Here is a 20,806-nt window from a genome sequence, read left to right on the forward strand (position 1 = left end):
GCAAAAAATGTTTTAGTTTTTTTTTTACATTTTAGCAAATCTTTTTAAAAACAGAACTGAAATATCACATTTAAGTATTCAGGCCCTTTAGCTAGTACCTTTTTTTTAAGGGGGTAGATCAGCTTTAATATTGCAGATTGTAGCTTCCATCAATGTAATTGTCTGCATCATTTCTAATCCCCCATATATTTTTGGGGTAAATATATTTATATACACTGCTCAATAAAATAAAGGGAACACTTAAACAACACAATGTAACTCCAAGTCAATCACACTTCTGTGAAATCAAACTGTCCACTTAGGAAGCAACACTGATTGACAATAAATTTCACATGCTGTTGTGCAAATGGAATAGACAACAGGTGGAAATTATAGGCAATTAGCAAGACACCCCCAATAAAGGAGTGGTTCTGCAGGTGGGACCACAGACCACTTCTCAGTTCCTATGCTTCCTGGCTGATGTTTTGGTCACTTTTGAATGCTGGCGGTGCTTTCACTCTAGTGGTAGCATGAGACGGAGTCTACAACCCACACAAGTGGCTCAGGTAGTGCAGCTCATCCAGGATGGCACATCAATGCGAGCTGTGGCTAGAAGGTTTGCTGTGTCTGTCAGCGTAGTGTCCAGAGCATGGAGGCACTACCAGGAGACAGGCCAGTACATCAGGAGACGTGGAGGAGGCCGTAGGAGGGCAACAGCCCAGCAGCAGGACCGCTACCTCCGCCTTTGTGCAAGGAGGAGCAGGAGAAGCACTGCCAGAGCCCTGCAAAATGACCTCCAGCAGGCCACAAATGTGCATCTGTCTGCTCAAACGGTCAGAAACAGACTCCATGAGGGTGGTATGAGGGCCCGACGTCCACAGGTGGGGGTTGTGCTTACAGCCCAACACCGTGCAGGACGTTTGGCATTTGCCAGAGAACACCAAGATTGGCAAATTCGCCACTGGCGCCCTGTGCTCTTCACAGATGAAAGCAGGTTCACACTGAGCACGTGACAGATGTGACAGAGTCTGGAGATGCCGTGGAGAACGTTCTGCTGCCTGCAACATCCTCCAGCATGACCGGTTTGGCGGTGGGTCAGTCATGGTGTGGGGTGGCATTTCTTTGGGGGGCCGCACAGCCCTCCATGTGCTCGCCAGAGGTAGCCTGACTGCCATTAGGTACCGAGATGAGATCCTCAGACCCCTTGTGAGACCATATGCTGGTGCGGTTGGCCCTGGGTTCCTCCTAATGCAAGACAATGCTAGACCTCATGTGGCTGGAGTGATTCAGCAGTTCCTACAAGAGGAAGGCATTGATGCTATGGACTGGCCCACCCGTTCCCCAGACCTGAATCCAATTGAGCACATCTGGGACATCATGTCTCGCTCCATCCACCAACGCCACGTTGCACCACAGACTGTCCAGGAGTTGGCGGATGCTTTAGTCCAGGTCTGGGAGGAGACCATCCGCCACCTCATCAGGAGCATGCCCAGGCGTTGTAGGGAGGTCATACAGGCACGTGGAGGCCACACACACTACTGAGCCTCATTTTGACTTGTTTTAAGGACATTACATCAAAGTTGGATCAGCCTGTAGTGTGGTTTTCCACTTTAATTTTGAGTGTGACTCCAAATCCAGACCTCCATGGGTTGATAAATTGGATTTCCATTGATTATTTTTGTGTGATTTTGTTGTCAGCACATTCAACTATGTAAAGAAAAAAGTATTTAATAACATTATTTATTTCATTCAGATCTAGGATGTGTTGTTTAAGTGTTCCCTTTATTTTTTTGAGCAGTATATATATATATATATATACATACACATACCCACATATATAACATACATGCATATACACATACAAACTCAGCAACAACAAAAAAACGTCCCTTTTTCAGGACTCTCTTTCAAAGATAATTCGTAAAAATCCAAATAACTTCACAGATCTTCATTGTAAAGGATTTTAACACTGTTTCCCATGCTTGTTCAATGAACCATCAACAATTAAAAGTGTTGGTGGTTCCAATCTTCTTCCATTTAAGAATGATGGAGACCACTGTGTTCTTGGGGACCTTCAATGCTGCAGAAATGTTTTGGTGCCCTTCCCCAGATCTGTGCCTCGACACAATCCTGTCTCTGACCTCTACAGACAATTCCTTTCATCTCATGGCTTGGTTTTTGTTCTGACATGCACTGTCAACTGTGGGACCGTATATAGACAGGTGTGAGGCTTTTCAAACATGTCCAATCAATTGAATTTACCACAGGTAGATTCCAATGATGTTGTAGAAACATCTCAAGGATGATCAATAGAAACAGGATGCACCTGAGCTCAATGTCAAGTCTCATAGCAAAGGGTGTGAATACTTGTGTAAATAAGGTATTTCTGTTTTTTATTTTCAATACATATGCAAAATATTGCAAAAACCTGTTTTCACTTTGTCATTATGGGGTGTTGTGTGTAGATTGCTGAGAATAAAATATATATATATTTTAGAATAAGGCTGTAATGTAGAAAAACTCAAGGGGTCTGATTTCTTTCCGAAGGCACTCAAAATCACTTTAAGTAACTGTACTCAGATATATTAAGTGCAACAAGTTTCCTCAAAAGATGAGTAATGACATCGCACTGGGGTTTACAGTGTTTGTTTCTTTGAGCATTTCTTTGAGCATAGCAGTGAAGACATCATGGAACAGCGGAATATTCCATTCTGTCTCTGACTCCATTTACTGTTATCTCTGAGCCACACAGTTTTCCAAATTACACAATGTGTACACTCTGGCTTATTTCCTGGTCAGGTTTTAGGAGTCTATGATGAGTTTGAAAAGAAGCAATCTTTGTTTTTCCATTCCAGAAAGAAATGAGTGCATCAAGGCTAATGCCAAATCCTGTGGGGAGTGTATTCAAGTGGGAGCGAAATGTGGCTGGTGCATGAACCCAGTACGTGGATATGAATTTTCCAATAACATTGTTACTGCATTGATGCTACACACCCAAAATATCCACTGACTCAGCGTTACAACTTGCAGGTGTATGCAAATCATAGAAAGAAGAATCTAAACTGTTCTTTGTAATTAAAACAGTAGTGTGTCAGGCAATATTGTTTGTAACCTTTATAACCTGCTTGGGACTGTAGGAAATACATTTTCAGAAAATAAGGACCTTACATTTTTGGGTGGATTTCCTCTGAGTGCCATAATGCAATGTTTCATAATACTTATACCTCCTCTCTCCCAGGAGTTCCTGAAGCAGGGTGAGGCCACATCGACCCGCTGTGACGAGCTGGAGTCCCTGTGGAAGAGAGGTTGCAGCTCCGCCAAGGTAGAGAACCCCCGAGGCAGCCAGCGGGTCCTGAAGGACAAGGTTGTGACCAACCGCAACCAGGGAGAAGGGAAACTCCGACCAGAGGACATCACACAGATCCAGCCACAGAAACTCACCCTCAGCCTCAGATCTGGTAAAAACTTACATGGAACTGTTACGTTTGATTGGGTAGCGTCCCAAATGGAACCCTTTTCCCTATTTAGTGCACTACTTTTAGCTCTAGTCAAAAGTAGTGCTTTATGTTAGGAATCGGGTGCCATTAGGGATGCAGTCTTAGTTAACTTTGCTTCAGCCAAAACATATTGCTTGACAACCATTGTTGACGCAGCTTTGCTGAAGGTCTTTTTTATTTCTCCTGCTGTTCCTCCGCGGTCTTTCACTGTTATGTTGATTAGTTACAGTAGCCTCCATTTTCTTTTGAGTGTTTTAGCTATTATGATTTGGAAGGAATGTTCCTTATACTCTTTCATGTGAAGGCCAGCACCTTATTTGACAGGGAAGGTGCACATGAATCAAGATTTCAGTGTTCACATCAATGTAAATATGCCAGAGTTAGCAAGTCAGTAGTCCCCGGCTTAACCTTGCCCATTTGTCTGTGTACTGCAGGTGAACCCCAGTCTTTTAACCTGAAGTTCAAACTTGCTGAGGATTACCCCATCGACCTCTACTACCTGGTGGACCTGTCCTACTCCATGAAGGATGATCTGGAAAACGTCAAGAACCTGGGAACACAGCTGATGCTGGAGATGTCAAAGATCACATCTGATTTCAGAATCGGTGAGATTGAGAATCAGCCTGGTTGTATGAGGATTGGGGATGTTTATATTTTTTTGAACCTCTTCTCCATTTTAAATTGATCTCTTCTGCTTTCAGTTCGGGTTGGGTGGATATTGCATAGTTATACAATGGGTGGGTCTAATCCTGAGTGCTGATTGGTTAAAACCGCAATCCAGCAGGTGTCTATTCCACAAGTTACCATGGGCTATGACTTTAAAATGACTATTTACTCTGTTCCATCTGGCTGTGCAATCCACTGTCTCATCAGCCCCCGCCAAGCACTTTATAAACTTGATCTCTGCTATAAAAAGCATCTAGACATGATCTCACATTTCTTTTAGACAACCTTTAGTTTTCAACAGCAGAGATTTGTATAAACTTTGCTGTCTGCCTCTCTGACATTTGCAACATTGTTTCAATATTCAAATTCGATCTCAAGCTGTCCCATAATAATGTACGTGTTGGGACGAGACAGACACAGGCAGTGTTTCTCAGCCAGTCAAAATCATGAATCAACTTGCATAATTTTTATGGATATATACAAAGAAATGTATAGTTAATTGGGGTGGGACTCCCAATTGAAGGCAGGGGTGTTGAGTTGCCTTTGATTGGGAGTCCTATATTAGTAGGGTGTGTTTGTCTGTGTGTTTGTGGGTAATTGTTTGTGAGCACTGCGTTTGTTAGCCTGCTACACTGTTGCCGTCGTGAGTAATGTTTATCGTTTTTTTCCCTGTGGATGCTTTTCTCGTGTTTTGATTAAAAAGATGAGTATCCACATTCCCGCTGCGCCTTGGGCTTCTCTCCACTACGACACATGTGACAGTCCAGCAACTTTGTTGTTATTCTGGATGCACTTTTTGACTTGACTGTAAGTTACCCATAGTTGGCCAGCTAGGAAGCAAGGGATAAGAATGTTACCAGCCAGTATGGCAATGGAACATTTAGGATGAACGACTGGGTCGCATTCATACAGAACATAAAGACTGAACGACTGGGTCAAGTCTCTAGCAACCAAACCGATAGAACGAACAACCAGCCGGCTTAGGTAGCAACCCTAGATTTGTGTCGGGCCTATATCTTGTGGAAGGATGACATAGTATGAATGAATTCATAAAAAAATAAACATTTTTAATGAAGATCTGTCAATCATTATTTGAATATGTTGGCTATAAAAGTGCAAAAGTGATGATGCCCTCAAAGCCGGTGTTGAGAGGATATATTGGCACGGTTTGAATGCCAATAACAACACCCGTGCCAAAATATCCTCCAAACACCACTGTACTACAATACCCATAATGCCCATAAAGATTTCCGGTTTGATCTTAGTATAGATGTTTTGAAGCTAAGAAATTGGTGTCCCGTCTCTCTAACAATACAGTTTATATATGGGATGGATCTCTTCTTCTTCTTCTAGGTTTTGGTTCCTTTGTAGAGAAGAAGCTGCGGAACCCCTGTACTGGGGACCAGAACTGCACCAGTCCCTTCAGCTATAAGAACCTCCTGAAGCTGACCAGCAATGGACAGGAGTTTAACACCCTGGTTGGTCAACAGCAGATCGATGGAAACCTGGACTCACCAGAGGGAGGCTTCGATGCCATCATGCAAGTGGCTGTGTGTGGTGTAAGTAATATGTTTTTATTATCATATTTAGGAACAGTTTCCCGGACATAGATCAAGCCTAGTCCTGGACTGAAAAGCTTTATCCATTGAGCGTACTTTTTACTCCAGGACAAGGCTTGATATCTGTCCAGAAAACCAGCCCATAAAGTTCCAATAATACTTTTATCAGGGCTTTATATTGACTGTCTCATGGTATCAGACCTCAACACCCTATTCTCATTTGAGAATGGCTGGAGTCGAGGCTTAAAACCTCTTACATCTAGACGTTCCGCTAGCGGAACACCTGCTCCAATATCCAATGAGGCGTGGCGCGAATTACAAATTCCTCAAAAATCCCAAAACTTCAATTTTTCAAACATATGACTATTTTACACCATTTTAAAGACAAGACTCTCCTTTATCTAACCACACTGTCCGATTTCAAAAAGGCTTTACAGCAAAAGCAAAACATTAGATTATGTCAGCAGAGTACCCAGCCAGAAATAATCAGAGACCCATTTTTCAAGCTAGCATATAATGTCACAAAAAACAAAACCACAGCTAAATGCAGCACTAACCTTTGATGATCTTCATCAGATGGCACTCCTAGGACATTATGTTATATAATACATGCATGTTTTGTTCAATCAAGTTCATATTTATATCAAAAACCAGCTTTTTACATTAGCATGTGACGTTCAGAACTAGCATTCCCACCGAACACTTCGGGTGAATTTACTAAATTACTCACGATAAACGTTCACAAAAAACATAAATTATTTTAAGAATTATAGATACAGAACTCCTTTATGCAATCGCGGTGTCCGATTTTAAAATAGCTTTTCGGTGAAAGCACATTTTGCAATATTCTGAGTAGATAGCCTGGCCATCATGGCTAGCTATTTTGACACCCACCAAGTTTGGTACTCACCAAACTCAGATTTACTATAAGAAAAATTGGATTACCTTTGCTGTTCTTCATCAGAATGCACTCCCAGGACTTCTACTTCAATAACAAATGTTGGTTTGGTTCCAAATAATCCATAGTTATATCCAAATAGCGGCGTTTTGTTCGTGCGTTCAAGACACTATCCGAAGGGTAAAGAAGGGTGACGTGCCCGGCGCGTTTCGAGACAAAATTTTTTAAAATATTCCATTACCGTACTTCGAAGCATGTCAAACGCTGTTTAAAATAAATTTTTATGCGATTTTTCTCATAAAAAAGCGATAATATTCCGACCGGGAAACCCTGTTTTCGTTCAAAGACGAAAAAATAAAAACATGGAGTCGTCTCGTGCACGCGCCCCCAGTCTCATTGTTCTCAGATCGACCACTATCCAAATGCGCTACTGTTTTTCAGCCATGGCCTGCAAAGTCATCATTCAACGTTCTGGCGCCTTCTGAGAGCCTATGGGAGCGTTAGAAAATGTCACGTTACAGCAGAGATCCCCTGTTTTGGATAGAGATGATCAAGAAGGCCAAGAAATAGTCAGAGAGGGCGCTTCCTGTTTGGAATCTTCTCAGGTTTTGGCCTGCCAAATGAGTTCTGTTATACTCACAGACACCATTCAAACAGTTTTAGAAACTTTGGAGTGTTTTCTATCCAAAGCTAATAATTATATGCATATTCTAGTTTCTGGGCAGGAGTAATAATCAGATTAAATCGGGTACGTTTTTTATCCGGCCGTGAAAATACTGCCCCCTATCCATAACAAGTTAACGTTGTCATGACGTTGGCCTGTGGGTAAGGTTTATGACCCCCCCCCCCATAAATACCTTTCTCCCCTCTCTCTCTTGACTCGACTGAAGGACTCTTGAATAGCCTTTGTTAAACATATAGAGTCTGGGAACATCAAACGGTGGGGGGAAAGGAACCATATTTCGGTAATCCAACCAGTGGAAAATATGCGTTGGTACTTAATGAATATGATGTCAGTTCGGTTGTCATCTGAGACATTATGGCTGATGACAGGACGACATAAACTGTATCTGGGAAAGTCTACACATTCTATTTATCAGATTCACATGGAATTGTTGTGCAATTTAAATGTTTAAATATGAAACTATTTGTGAAAAGATGAAATGTAATTTTAGCTTCCAAATGAGAGAATTGGGTTTTCATAAGGTTAGAGCTCTGCTCAATCAGTGGCCCGCCCCTGTGAAGAGACATGGGTTATAAACTATGAAACACACCCTTCTCTCCCTCCACCATATAAGCCCTTGACGAAAATGTAACATTCTGTTCCGGGTACATTAGGGCGACGGTCCAATGTCAGAAGGATTCAGATAATAACTACAGAACGAATCCAACCTCAGCGTGAGCTTTGGTTGTGAATGGTATGAACTTTGAACTCTTATTCACTACAGAAGTGATACCTCCTAGCCATTAAGTTAGCAGCGGCCGCTGTAAACGTGGGCTAGGAAAGGACGGACGACGTATCCAATCTAACACGCAATGACGATACTACAACGTATGCAATTTACCACCAGTGACATTCTTCCGAGGACAGGAAGATCTCTGTTGGCCAACACGGCCAGCATCTATGACCAACCTACCGAAGCGCAGCTCAGAGTAAATATTTATTGCATTTTCCTTTTCCAAATGGGCGGTAATTTAGAATGCTTAACATACTGTATTTACGATAGCATAGCTTCTCCCTTTGTTCCTCAGTCTTCCCGCTCTTTCATTCAAGCCAACCCCCTCTCTTTGTGTAACCAGCCGTCATACAGGTTCCGTCCACCAGGGACGTTTTCTGTATGACATAATTTGTATTCTATGTATATGTAATTCTGTGTGATTAGTTAGGTATTTAGTAAATAAATAATTAAACCCAATTTTGTATTGCTGATTCAACTTGTTAGCCAGGGTTCGTGAAGATAACCAAGAATTTACAACTTTCAGATGAGACTGAAATAAGGTGACGATTAATATTGACTGCTATTGATGTAAAATATTACTAGGTCTTTAAGAGTTTATTCGGAAGATAACAGCTCTATAAACTCTCTTTCGTGGTGCCCCGACTTTCTAGTTAATTACATTTACATGATTAGCTTAATCAGGTAATATTAATTACAGAGAAAGGATTTTATAGAATAGCATGTTATATCACTTAATCCGGCATAGCCAAAGACACGACATAATTGGAGCCCCCGTGCGAGGAATCTAAAATAGGATGACACTTTCATTTTGATTCAGCCTATATAAAATTTAAAAGCAGATTATATAATATACCAAGTTTATTATACACATTATGGGAGTTGAAGACAGGAATTATTGGTGCGTGTGCTCTGGAGAAATGCCTCCGTGTTGTGCTCTGACGTAGTCAGTGGGTAGCGTAAACTGTACATTTCTGTATGAGGGCTGATAAAGCTATCTGAGAAATAGAGCGTTTGGCCAAACGCAGGGCTGTTTCAGACGCGTATAGGCTCGGTCATTATTAATTTCTCGAGCGAGGACAAAGAACCAGCCGATTGAAATTCAGGAGATATTAGCTTGACCAGCGATAATTATCTCTCTGTCTCTCTTGCGTTTCCATGTGAGTAGACCACGGTGCATTTCGTTGTTTGCCGCAAGTTCCGGTTAAAACATCGTTAAATAACGGCAAAAAGGGTTTGAACATAATATGTTATCAGTAAAACCTTTCCTTTGCCAAGGGAATCCTATGTTGTGCCTTTTTCAGGCATAAAGTAGGATTAGCTTGCACGAAATCCTAAACTAACAAAGGGAAAACAGCCATTTTGTTTTCTTGGGCCACGTTGAAATTCCTCCGCCTTGCGGAACGGAAGTCCCGCCCCGGGTACTTCCTCTTGATTTCAGCGTGTGCCAGCAGGGACCTCTGAAGAAGTCACCAGTACTTTCCTTCCTGAAGAATTATTCAGGTCACACACAGGTCATTACTTATGATATCCGGCATAGCCAAAGACACGACAATGTGTATATGCTTAGAGAAGGCCTTTTTATAAAACGTTTGAGAGTTCATTCACTCTAGGGTGCTAAACTTCTGTTTTTAAGAGGGCAACCTCTGACATAGTTGTTCATAGTTTTTGATATATACTTCCTGAATCTTTTGTAAGTCTTGTAATTTTGTTCTCTGGTATTTCTGTAGGCTGTGTCCTTTTTCTGTATGTGGTTAATTTTTTAATAGGCCTCCTCCCTCCCTTCCCCAGGAGCACATTGGCTGGAGGAATGTCACCCGTCTGCTGGTGTTCTCCACTGATGCTGGCTTCCACTTTGCTGGAGACGGGAAACTGGGAGGGATAGTTCTGCCCAACGATGGGAAATGTCACCTGGAGAACAACATGTACACAATGAGCCACTACTATGTATGTATGGTGATACACTATGTAGTATAATAATGCACTATGTATTATAGTAATGCACTATGCATTATGGTAATACACTATGTAGTATAATAATGCACTATGTAGTATAATAATACACATAGTAATGCCCTATGTAGTATAATAATGCCCTATGTAGTATAATAATGCACTATGTAGTATAATAATGCATTATGTATTATAGTAATGCACTGTGTAGTATAATAATACACTGTGTAGTATAATAATGCACTGTAGTATAGTAATGCACTATGCATTATAGTAATGCACTATGTAGTATAACAATACAATATGTATTATGGTAATGCACTTTGCATTACACTATGTAGTATAATAATGCACTATGTAGTATAATATTATACTATGTATTATAGTACTGCGCTATGCATTATAGTAATGAACTATGTAGTATAATAATACACTATGTAGTATAATAATGCACTATGTATTATAGTAATGCACTATGCATTAAAGTAATGCACTATGTAGTATAATAATGCATTATAGTAATGCACTATGTAGTATAGTAATACACTGTGTAGTATAATAATGCACTATGCATTAAAGTAATATCCTTTGTAGTATAATGATACACTATGCATTACGGTAATGCACTATGTAGTATAATAATGCACTATGCATTATAGCAATGCACTATGTATTATAGTAATACACTATGTAGTATAATAATACACTATGTAGTTTAATAATGCACTATGTAGTATAATAATGCATTATGTATTATAGTAATGCACTATGTAGTATAATAATGCGATATGTAGTATAATGATGCACTCCTATGTACTGTATGTATTGTGACTTTTCTTTCTAGTCTTCTGTGTGGTCTGTATTTTGAATATGACAATATTTAAAGGGAATGAGCTACTTGCCCTTAGTGATGTCATCGAAGGGCTTACCTGGTACCTGTACTTCCTCATTGTCTCCCTGTAACAGGACTACCCCTCCATCGCTCACCTGGTTCAGAAACTGAGCGACAACAACATCCAGACGATCTTTGCCATCACAGAGGAGTTCCAGCCTGTTTACTTGGTCAGTCAGTTGTTCCATTACACTGTGTGTGGGTGTGTGTCTGTGTGTGTTTGTACGTGGGTGTGTGTGTGGATGTGTGTGTGGAATTCTTTTCAATTTCCTGTGCTTGTCTGTTAGAAGAAGCCCAACTCTTTGAAAGCAGCATCTGCTCCTTGTTACCAGTAGCATCTCTTTAGAGCTCTGCTTGTTCCCCAAATGGCACCATGTTCCCTAAAAAGTGAACTACTTTTGACGAGAGCCCTATGGGCCCAGGTCAATAGTACTGCACTTTGTGGGGAATAGGTTTCCATTTGGGCAGCATCCTTTCAATGTTCCCTGCTGCCCTCTAGTGCTTTTCAAGCCAATTAGAAGTCTGTCTGGAGTTCCGTAATGACCTTTTATCATATCCCCATCAGTCCAATGTTTGGACAATATTTGCAATCTGTCAACCTCGGTAGAATGGCGTTCTCATTTAGTTGATTCCACGATGCATCCCAAATGGCACCCTATTCCCGATATTAGTAGTGGACTATGTAGGGATTGAGTGCCATTTAGGACGCATCCTTGGATCTCTGAATTTAGAACCTCACAACACTGCAAAAAGTTGTAACTTTAGATTGACCTTACCACTATGTGATGCAGACCACAATCAAACTACTCCGCAATCTAAATGGGTCAGGCAAAACATGACAAAACTGTTTTGCTCTAGACTTTTCTGGTGAGTATTTAGAGATTGACATTCTAGTACATGATCATTTAGTGTATTGTGTTTTCTCTCTCAGGAGTTAAAGAATCTCATTCCTAAATCTGCGGTGGGGACACTCTCTGCCAACTCCAGCAATGTTATCAACCTCATTATTGATGCCTACAATGTAAGTATAGATTGGATTGGTTTAGTTACTGGAGAAGATGCACTTTCATCCTCAAAATAGTTGGCAAAACCATGCTGCTGCTACTGTTAAGTCATCACATTTCTCTTTCTGAACTGATCTTTCTATGGGAATAGTCAAAAATATGCTCTTCTGCTTTTGTAAAACTGAAGTCTACTGAAAATGTTGTATATGTTGTATATCCTGTACAAAGGGCTAATTATTGTTCTTTATGTGCTAGTCTCTTTCCTCAGAGGTGATTCTGGAGAACAGCAAGCTACCAGAGGGAGTGACCATAATGTACCAGTCACGCTGCAAGAACGGAGTGACTGGTGAGGGAGAGATGGGAAGAAAATGCTCCAATATCTCCATCGGTGACGAGGTGAGAAACCAAAACAACACGCCATTGAATGTTTTCTATTCTAAATATGTTTTTTTTTTCTTCAGCTTTTTGGTACAATTATTATTTTAGCTTTCTGATCAAGTAAATATAATGTTTTCCATATCTGTAGGTGTCTGAGTTGTCAAGGTCATTGTTTTTATTACAAAATGTCATCCCTGATCTGTAGGTGTTTTTCATCATAAGCATCACAGCTAAGCAGTGTCCTAAAATGGGCAAACCAGAGACCATCAAGATCAAACCCCTAGGGTTCAATGAGGAGGTGGAGATCACTCTGAACTTCATCTGCGAGTGTGACTGTCACAAACATGGCATTGAGAACAGTGAGATCTGCCACAACGGCAACGGGACATATGAATGTGGAGCCTGCAGGTAAGGCACTTATGTTTCACTAGCAGAAGATTTAAACCCTTATTCTCCTTCCATATTGTAATCATTTCCATGGCATAGAGATACATTATGATATTAGATACTGTATATATAATGTGTTGTAAATCTATTTCTATGGGCCATTAGCATGTGACTGTTTGCATGTGAATATTTTTACATAGGCAGTCTTTTATGCAGTCCTCCCTTGTTGTTGTTAATAACATTACATTTCCTTTACTATCTGTCAGGTGCAATGAGGGCCGTATTGGTAGACAGTGTGAGTGCAGCACCAACGAGGTGACCAGCGAAGACCTGGATAAGAGCTGCCGTAAAGACAACGGTACAGACATCTGCAGCAACAACGGAGACTGTGTGTGTGGAACCTGTGAGTGTAAGAAGAGAGAGAACCCAGAGGAACGCTACAGTGGGAAGTTCTGCGAGTGTGACAACTTCAACTGTGACCGCTCCAACAACAAACTCTGTGGAGGTACGTGAGTTCAGTTCATTGGATGATCAATAAAGATTGTGTTTGCTGTGAAATGATGGTCAAGACCTGTGTTACATCTGAAGACAAGTGTAACATCTTCCTCAGAGCACAAACTACCTCTGTGTTTGTGGTGTAATGGGTCATTTCCCAATGAAATTAGAGATCAGTTGATCAAATCAGACATCGCCTTTTACGAAGTGAGATTTACCGTGTTCAATTTAGCTTCATTTCATCTCTAATCTAGAATATTATCTATAATATCAAATGATGTTTGAACTTTAGAGGATCATCTCTGACCCTGTGTGTTGTGTTGTGGCAGGACATGGTCACTGTGAGTGTAGGGTGTGTATATGTGATGCCAACTGGACAGGCAGTGCCTGTGACTGTTCTCTGGACACCACGACCTGCCTGGCTTCCAACAAGCAGATCTGTAACGGACGAGGCACCTGTGAGTGTGGCACCTGCAAGTGTACTGACCCAAAGTTCCAGGGCCCCAGCTGTGAGATCTGTCCTACCTGTCCAGGGGTCTGCACAGAACACAAGTGAGTTGAATAAAGGAATGAATGAATGAATTGTATTTGTTTATTTTATTCTGTTTTAACTATGCAGAAAACAATAATATACAACGAGTTTATTTCCAAAACGCTATATTGAAAAAAATTCACTTTTCTGTTTTTACATCAGAAATGATTCCTTATGGGTACCTTCGTGTGTGTGTAAAATATTACTGTTCTCAGATGTTTTTATTCATAGATTTTAGATGAAATATGTTATTTTTTGTGAACCACAATGCAAAATGTATGCTTTAGTCTCAGGTCCTGTCTGTCCATTGTTTAGCTGGAATGGAATGTTCGTATCCTATATATTTGACTGTGATACATTGTATTCGGAAATGATTCAGGCCCCTTGACTTTTTTTTCGCATTTTGTTATGTTATAGCCTTATTCTAAAATTGATTAAATTGTTTTATTTCCTCATCAATCTACACACAATAATCCATAATGACATAGCAAAAACAGGCTTTACGTTTTTTTTAGCACATTTATTGAAGATAAAAACTGAAATATCACGTTTACGTAAGTATTCAGACGTTTTACTCAGTACTTTGTTGAAGCACCTTTGGCAGCGATTACAGCCTCAAGTCTTCTTGGGTATAATGCTACAAGCTTGGCAAACCAATATTTGGGGAATTTCTCCAATTCTATTCTGCTGATCCTCTCAAGCTCTGTCAGGTTGGATGGGGAGCGTCACTGCACAGCTATTTTCAGGTCTCTCCAGAGAGGTTTGATCAGGTTCAAGTCTGGGCTCTGGCTGGGCCACTCAAGGACATTCAGAGACTTTTCCCGAAGCCACTCCTTCATATGCTGTATTTGTCAAACCCTGATCTGTTTCACCTGTCTTGTGCTTGTCTCCACCCCCCACCAAGTGTCTCCTATTTTCCTCCATTATCCCCTGTGTATTTATACCTGTGTTTTCTGTTTGTCTGTTGCCAGTTTGTCTTGTTTTGTCAGCTCTCACCAGCGTCTTTCCCATTTCTCCTGTTCTTGTTTTCTAGTCTTCCCCGTTCCGACCTTTCTGCCTGCCCTGAGCCTGCTTGCCGGTCTGTCCCTTTTTGACTCTGCCTTGGACTACGAACCTCTGCCTGCCCTCGACCTGCCCTTTTGCCTGCCCCTTGGTTATCCTAAGTCGTGATAGTATTTCCTTCTGGGAATGCTGTGTGGATTACATAAAGGTTTTTTATGATGGTTGAAATGAATTCTGCTTTTTATTTTTTTTAATCTGAGGGACCGGTTCCTTCTCTCTTTCCTCAGCCTGAGTTGAATGCCTCTTAACCTTTTACGTAGGCATAAAGAGATGTCTTCCTTTATCTGTCTTAACCTCAATTATTATTGTGACCTTTGTTTACTTTCTTCTGATAATTCCAAGAAAGGGGACCAATGAACAGTCTAGACACAACTGTGCTATCTAAAACCAGTAGTGGTGGCAAGGGTACAGCATTGTCCACTACAAACACCTGCATGTGGAGTGGAACCTCAATATCCAGCTTTCTTGCATTCCAGTAGACTAGTGAATAGGGCTGTTGCGGTGACCATGTTTCTGCCACACCGGCAGTCACAAAGGCAGTCAAATTCCACATGACCATTTAGTCACGGTAAATAGGCTTCTCCAAGCTCTGATGGTCATTAGTAGCCTACCAAACTTGCTAACTGCCTGGTATTCAGCACTCTAATCACACACTGCATGAGAGCCCATGTTATTTACCAAGTCAGTTAAGAACAAATTCTTATTTTCAATGACAGCCTAGCCTACCAGCCACCCCGATGTTGTGCAACATTTCTATAGGCTATGCATATGCGTGAGTCATGTCCTCTATTAAGAGGATCTCATCAGCTTTCTATAGGTTAGGCCTACTGTATTTTTTTCTCAACTTTCCTAATATTAAGCACATTGCTTATATTTACAAGAGGAGTATAGTCTACCTGGTTGGCATGAAAAGGAACCACGGGAAAAACGTCCTCCGTTCGCTATTTAAGTGCATAGATGACATGTTCTGAGACCAGTGCATGATAATGGTCCAATTTTTAAATAAAAAATTATTTCACATGTATTTAGTTTATGTAAAGACAAGATTAAATCAAGAATAGTCTGATGGGTGACAATATTAGCCAATAACTTGTGAATTATATGTTATCACTTGTGAATGATGCCCAGAATAAGGCAAGAAACAATGCCTTGTTTTTGCTACTTTTTCTAATCATAGTCGCACACCTCATGTAGCCTAGCCCATAGGCATATTGCAACTAAAGTGGCCAAATAACGTCTTAAAATTAAGCACATTAATCTGCTTTACAAGGGGTGTACAGCCTAACTGGCATACATAAGCAGCGCATGAGTTTCAATTTTGGGGAAGATCATTTTCACCATAAAAATGCACCTTTATAATAAAAGCATTACATGCATAATCGCATTTGCGGTCAGTTTTAATAATGGTGTTTTCCCGCTAATGGAATATTCGCGCTTATAGCCTATTGCCATATGCGCTTTGCTGAGTTTATAATATGAAGAAATAGCCTAATAGTTTATCAACATTTAAAGCTAAACGTTCTGATCTATTGCATTAGCCATTTAGCTTGAAAAATGTTTTTTGATGCTAGTGGTTGCATTCATTTGGGATCTATCGCATCCCACAAATGTCACAGACTTTGTTTGGAATATTTATTTCTCGCACAGAATAGAATAGGTCAACTTTTGTACTATGGGGGATAGTAGATTGACATAGGCTAGTACTTTTGCTGTTCGTTCGGCCTACTCATTTTGTTGGCTGACGAAACGTACATGTGGACAGTTCTTCCAATATCTTCAAATATTCACCTCAGAATTGGATAAGGACGTGGGCAGCTGCGTCCCGGATGTGTCTGTCTTCACTTGTAGCCTGTGAGAAAGACCCGATCACGTGATGGAGAACCATGGGAGTGAGAGGTGCTTCGGAGCGCGCAGCACCCAGATAGAACGGTACAACGCAGCACTTGAGGCCTTGTCAAGTGCTTGTCAAATTGTGAATGAGAGACTGATAAAGTGTGTACAGCCTGTGCAAAAACACTAAGCAGAGCTCATGCCTTTCAAGCAACTTTTTTCAAATCATCATTAGTCACATCACGCATCCTTACAAAGTATTACATATTAAAGCATATAGCCCAACGTTTGTACAACTAAAGTTACGTTAATAACTCTAAATGAAGCATATAGGAATACCTCATTCTTTGTTAATCACTCAACACAGAATACGCACTCCCTAAAATCATTTGGAGAAAATATCCTTTCTATTTTATTCAGCTTTGTTCAATTATATTCTTCATACTATGAAATAATATAAAATAATGCCACGGAATTCAAAGCAAATCTTTGTAGCCCATATAGCCATTTATCATAGCCAGATCAGGACCTAACATAAGGACAACTAAGAGTATGCTATTCTGTTCTTCTGAAATAGACTATATTTTCTTCATATCATGTTTCTTTAAACCTGTCTAAAATAAATAATGGATTTATTGTGAAGGTGTAGGCTATATTACATGGATTTATTAGACTTTTTAAAATGTAGATGTTCCAAAGGTCTGCATCAGTGGTTTGTAAGTGTGGAAGCCAGGAGATGATAAATGTGTTTTAATTAGCATCAATTACCATGAGACCGACAGTTATTTGCTTGACGATACATTTTGTGACTGCCACAGTCCTACTAGTGAATATGTCACAAGTCTAGCAAGCATCCAAATGCGAGACTACCTGCGTGTGTTACTCCATCTGTACAGAGTTACATGTCAATGTCCTGTCTTCCACAGGGAGTGTGTTCAGTGCAGGGCCTTTGGGACGGGGGAGAAGAAGGACACGTGTGAGAGAGACTGTAGCTACTTCAACCTGATCAAGGTGAAGGACAGGGGCAAGCTGCCTCAGCCAGGACAGGCTTTCCCCCTGATGCACTGTAAGGAGAGGGATGCCAACGACTGCTGGTTCTACTACACCTACGCTGTCAACAACAAGACAGAGAAGGAGGTCCATGTGGTGGAAACACTAGGTGAGAGCATATTACATACAGCCTACTATATCATTGTGACTGAGGATATTACAGTGAAAAGGGAAGTTATTTGTTTGTCTAATGAGTCCTTTTGTGATTAGAGCTAGGAGTTTTTGACCTGACTAGGAAGAATTCTAGGCACTACTTGTAGTTTTTCCTAGTCAGCTTACATGGTCAGGTAAAGTTCCTGGGCCTATATATAATGCAAATCAGGAAGGACTTTATTGTAAATCAGCATTTGCTCTTACAGTAACTGACTTGCCTGGTTAAATAAATAAACACAAGTTGGTATAACTGAATGTTCCTGACTGTGTGTTTCCTGCCTGTGTTCCAGACTGCCCTGCGATCATCCCAACTGTGGGCTGGCGTGGTGGCGGGCATCGTGCTGATCGGCCTGGCTTTGCTTCTCATCTGGAAGCTGCTGATGATCATCCACGACAGGAGAGAGTTCGCCAAGTTTGAGAAGGAGAAGATGAATGCTAAATGGGACACAGTAAGAGAGTGGAGGTGGTAGATACAGGACCACTATTCATTATGGCCCATAATGGGGATGATGATGATGATGATGTACTTTTGCAGGTCCTAGTTTGTATTCTCCCTGACTGTAATTTCAGTAAGTTGATTGAGATCTGGAAAACTGGTGTTATAGATATGGCCACTGTGTGAATTTCTTACGCAGAGAACAGACTCCTGAAGGAATACAGAATTGGAAATGTTTTACTCTCTCTCAACCTTTGATGATAGTTGCTTTTGACGATGACTTCATAAGATGTCACACACATTTTTCCACAGTCCTACCCAACAATTTGTTTAAAATGTTCTTAAAACCCTGTAGTTTTAAGTAATCTCTGTGCAAAATATGGCTATGAAAAAAGGAAGCCTTTTTGGAATGCAAAGGTCTGGACACACATCTGTCTTTTCATGGGAGTGGCTACAGCAGCTTAGTTTGTTCTGTGTTATACTTCAACCTAGTGGCATGTCATCTACACTGCAGGAGAGGTTAAATTCCAGACAGCAGGCAGGGTTTGAAATCCTTAATGATTCAGCTCATCCTGATTACTCCCAGTCAGACCAGCCACATGTGATAGCCTCTCTGGTCTGGTGACATGGGCAGGGCACTGAGGCTTCTGGACCCTCTCATTATGGTACATGGAGAAGACACCAGACCTAAATGACTGTATGAGAGAGCAGACTGACCTGACTTGTTACATATTAAAGGGGAATATAACCAGCACTGTAAGATGATTTTCAAAGGGAGATGATCAACCTCTGAGTCTTGGATCCTGATGTAGAAATACCCCTTTTTCAGGGGATTCATTTTTTCACTTCTTTGTCATATCATTGTTTCATTCCTTCTCATTTGTCTTCACCCATGCTTTTCATTTCATTCTCTGTTTCCTGTTCTTCATTTTCTGCCCCACTCTCTCCCCATTGCAAGAGAATCCCATTTACAAGAGCCCTATTAATAAGTTCCAGAATCCGAACTATGGACATAAAGCTGTGGTTCTATAAGTTTGTATTTACTTTCCCTCTCCTCTGTTTTCCTGCATGGGTTTCCTGTTTGTTTGTTTGTTTATATGTTTGTGTCTGTCGACATACTGTAAACTGTCACTTTTTCATCCATCTCAATATTTCTGGCATTCATTTGGTCTCTTTGGGCCAAATAAGACAGTTGATGAAACTATGCAGAAAGATCCATATGAGGGGATATTAAAACCCACAATAATATCTATTGTTTTGTTGGTCAACACAAGCTGTCCCATCTGTTAGTAGTTTAAATGGAGGTAAGTATTAACAGGTGGTTACATGTAGGCCCAGTACACTTCAGTTTAAGTCTAATATTTATATTGTATTTAATGCTACAGTATGATGGAAATGGCATGTTGTGACTGTGACGTTTGTTGATATTTCTTCTAAAAGTGTTCCATGGATGACAACATAAATGCTCACTCACAATGACAGCAGCGTATCCAGGTGATAGCACGATCAGTTGGAAAGATCTGTCCAAAGAATGCTTCATAATCGTTTGATATTCTAAATGGATGGCTTGGATTCTGCAGTGGTGTTTTTTCCTAATAAATTGTCTCATGTTGCAGCTGTTGTCACACGACTGACATGTTATGTGACAGATATATTATGACTGACTGTACATTACAATTCTAACGTTTTCTCCTTGTTTCTCTTGTGCCGTCCAGGGCGAAAACCCTATCTACAAGCAGTGGCGACCCATCCCTGAGGGCAGGCAAAGCTCCACCTGTTTGCCTGTTTTGCATGTTATTTTGGCATTAATACATGTCACATATCAGTTTGCAAACAATGTACAAAAAATTGTCATTGAGTTTATAAAGCTGCATACAAACATCATCTATTTTCTCGTTTCTTAAGGCAGCTCCAAAATGTTGGTGCTTTCTGTGGTGGTACGGCAGGCAGTGGAAAATATGGAACATAGGGGTTGGTAATGTTCTCTAGTTGTGCAGTGATTGTCTCAGTGTTCTGTCACTCATGGGGACATTACGTCACCTCAAAATCTACGGGTAGAGCTAAAAAATTCAAGCCCCTTGGGTGCTGTCATAGAATTACATTAGAAGTGCCCATCCATGAAGTCTAAAGGTCATTGGCCACAGATAAAATGACTTCAAATCACGTTACATCTACAGTAGCTTTGATTAGACTGATCATGTCAACATCATACTTTCTAAATCTTAGCTAGCAAGCTAGCAGCCAATCATCATGAATCACGTCGACAATCTACTGGCAAATCCTTTTCAATCCTTGTCATATGAAGAGAAATAATGAAGAGAAATTAGAGATGAAGAGAAATAATGAAGAGAAATTAGAGATAAAACGTATCAGTTCTCATTGGCTATTGGACATAAACATTACACAACAAGTTGGAAATTGCACATTCAACAATGAGTGGTTTGGAGGGAATCAGTGGCTAACTGCAAGCATTGCAAAGCAATGACTAGCCTGCTATTCAGTGGAGTGGGTGTGTGGTCCAAGTCTGGGTTTAAGGGTCTCTTTTCCAAGCTTAAAGGATAAACATTCAACATTGGCA

At 40.7% G+C, this 20,806-nt stretch overlaps 1 protein-coding gene across 2 annotated transcripts in view; it reads left to right on the top strand.

Annotated features, from left to right (window-relative positions):
* Positions 1–20,112, top strand: part of LOC106578545 (integrin beta-1) — a 35,971-nt gene extending 15,859 nt beyond the window's left edge. Inside the window, exons 3-16 of one of the 2 annotated variants that reach the window (XM_082965656.1) lie at positions 2,835–2,920; positions 3,218–3,437; positions 3,911–4,081; positions 5,496–5,701; positions 9,848–10,003; positions 10,976–11,071; positions 11,833–11,922; positions 12,161–12,301; positions 12,489–12,691; positions 12,937–13,175; positions 13,495–13,717; positions 17,516–17,748; positions 18,083–18,255; positions 19,944–20,112. In XM_082965656.1, coding sequence (XP_082821782.1) covers positions 2,835–2,920; positions 3,218–3,437; positions 3,911–4,081; positions 5,496–5,701; positions 9,848–10,003; positions 10,976–11,071; positions 11,833–11,922; positions 12,161–12,301; positions 12,489–12,691; positions 12,937–13,175; positions 13,495–13,717; positions 17,516–17,748; positions 18,083–18,210 — 2,192 coding nt within the window. In that variant the 3' untranslated portion in view covers positions 18,211–18,255; positions 19,944–20,112. The remainder of the gene's footprint in view (positions 1–2,834; positions 2,921–3,217; positions 3,438–3,910; positions 4,082–5,495; positions 5,702–9,847; positions 10,004–10,975; positions 11,072–11,832; positions 11,923–12,160; positions 12,302–12,488; positions 12,692–12,936; positions 13,176–13,494; positions 13,718–17,515; positions 17,749–18,082; positions 18,256–19,943) is intronic. The other variant, XM_082965655.1, reaches the window with a different exon arrangement.
* Positions 20,113–20,806: the final 694 nt, after the last annotated feature.

Source organism: Salmo salar, chromosome 19, assembly GCF_965601325.2.
Source record: "Salmo salar chromosome 19, fSalSal1, whole genome shotgun sequence".
Taxonomy (NCBI): Eukaryota; Metazoa; Chordata; class Actinopteri; order Salmoniformes; family Salmonidae; genus Salmo; species Salmo salar.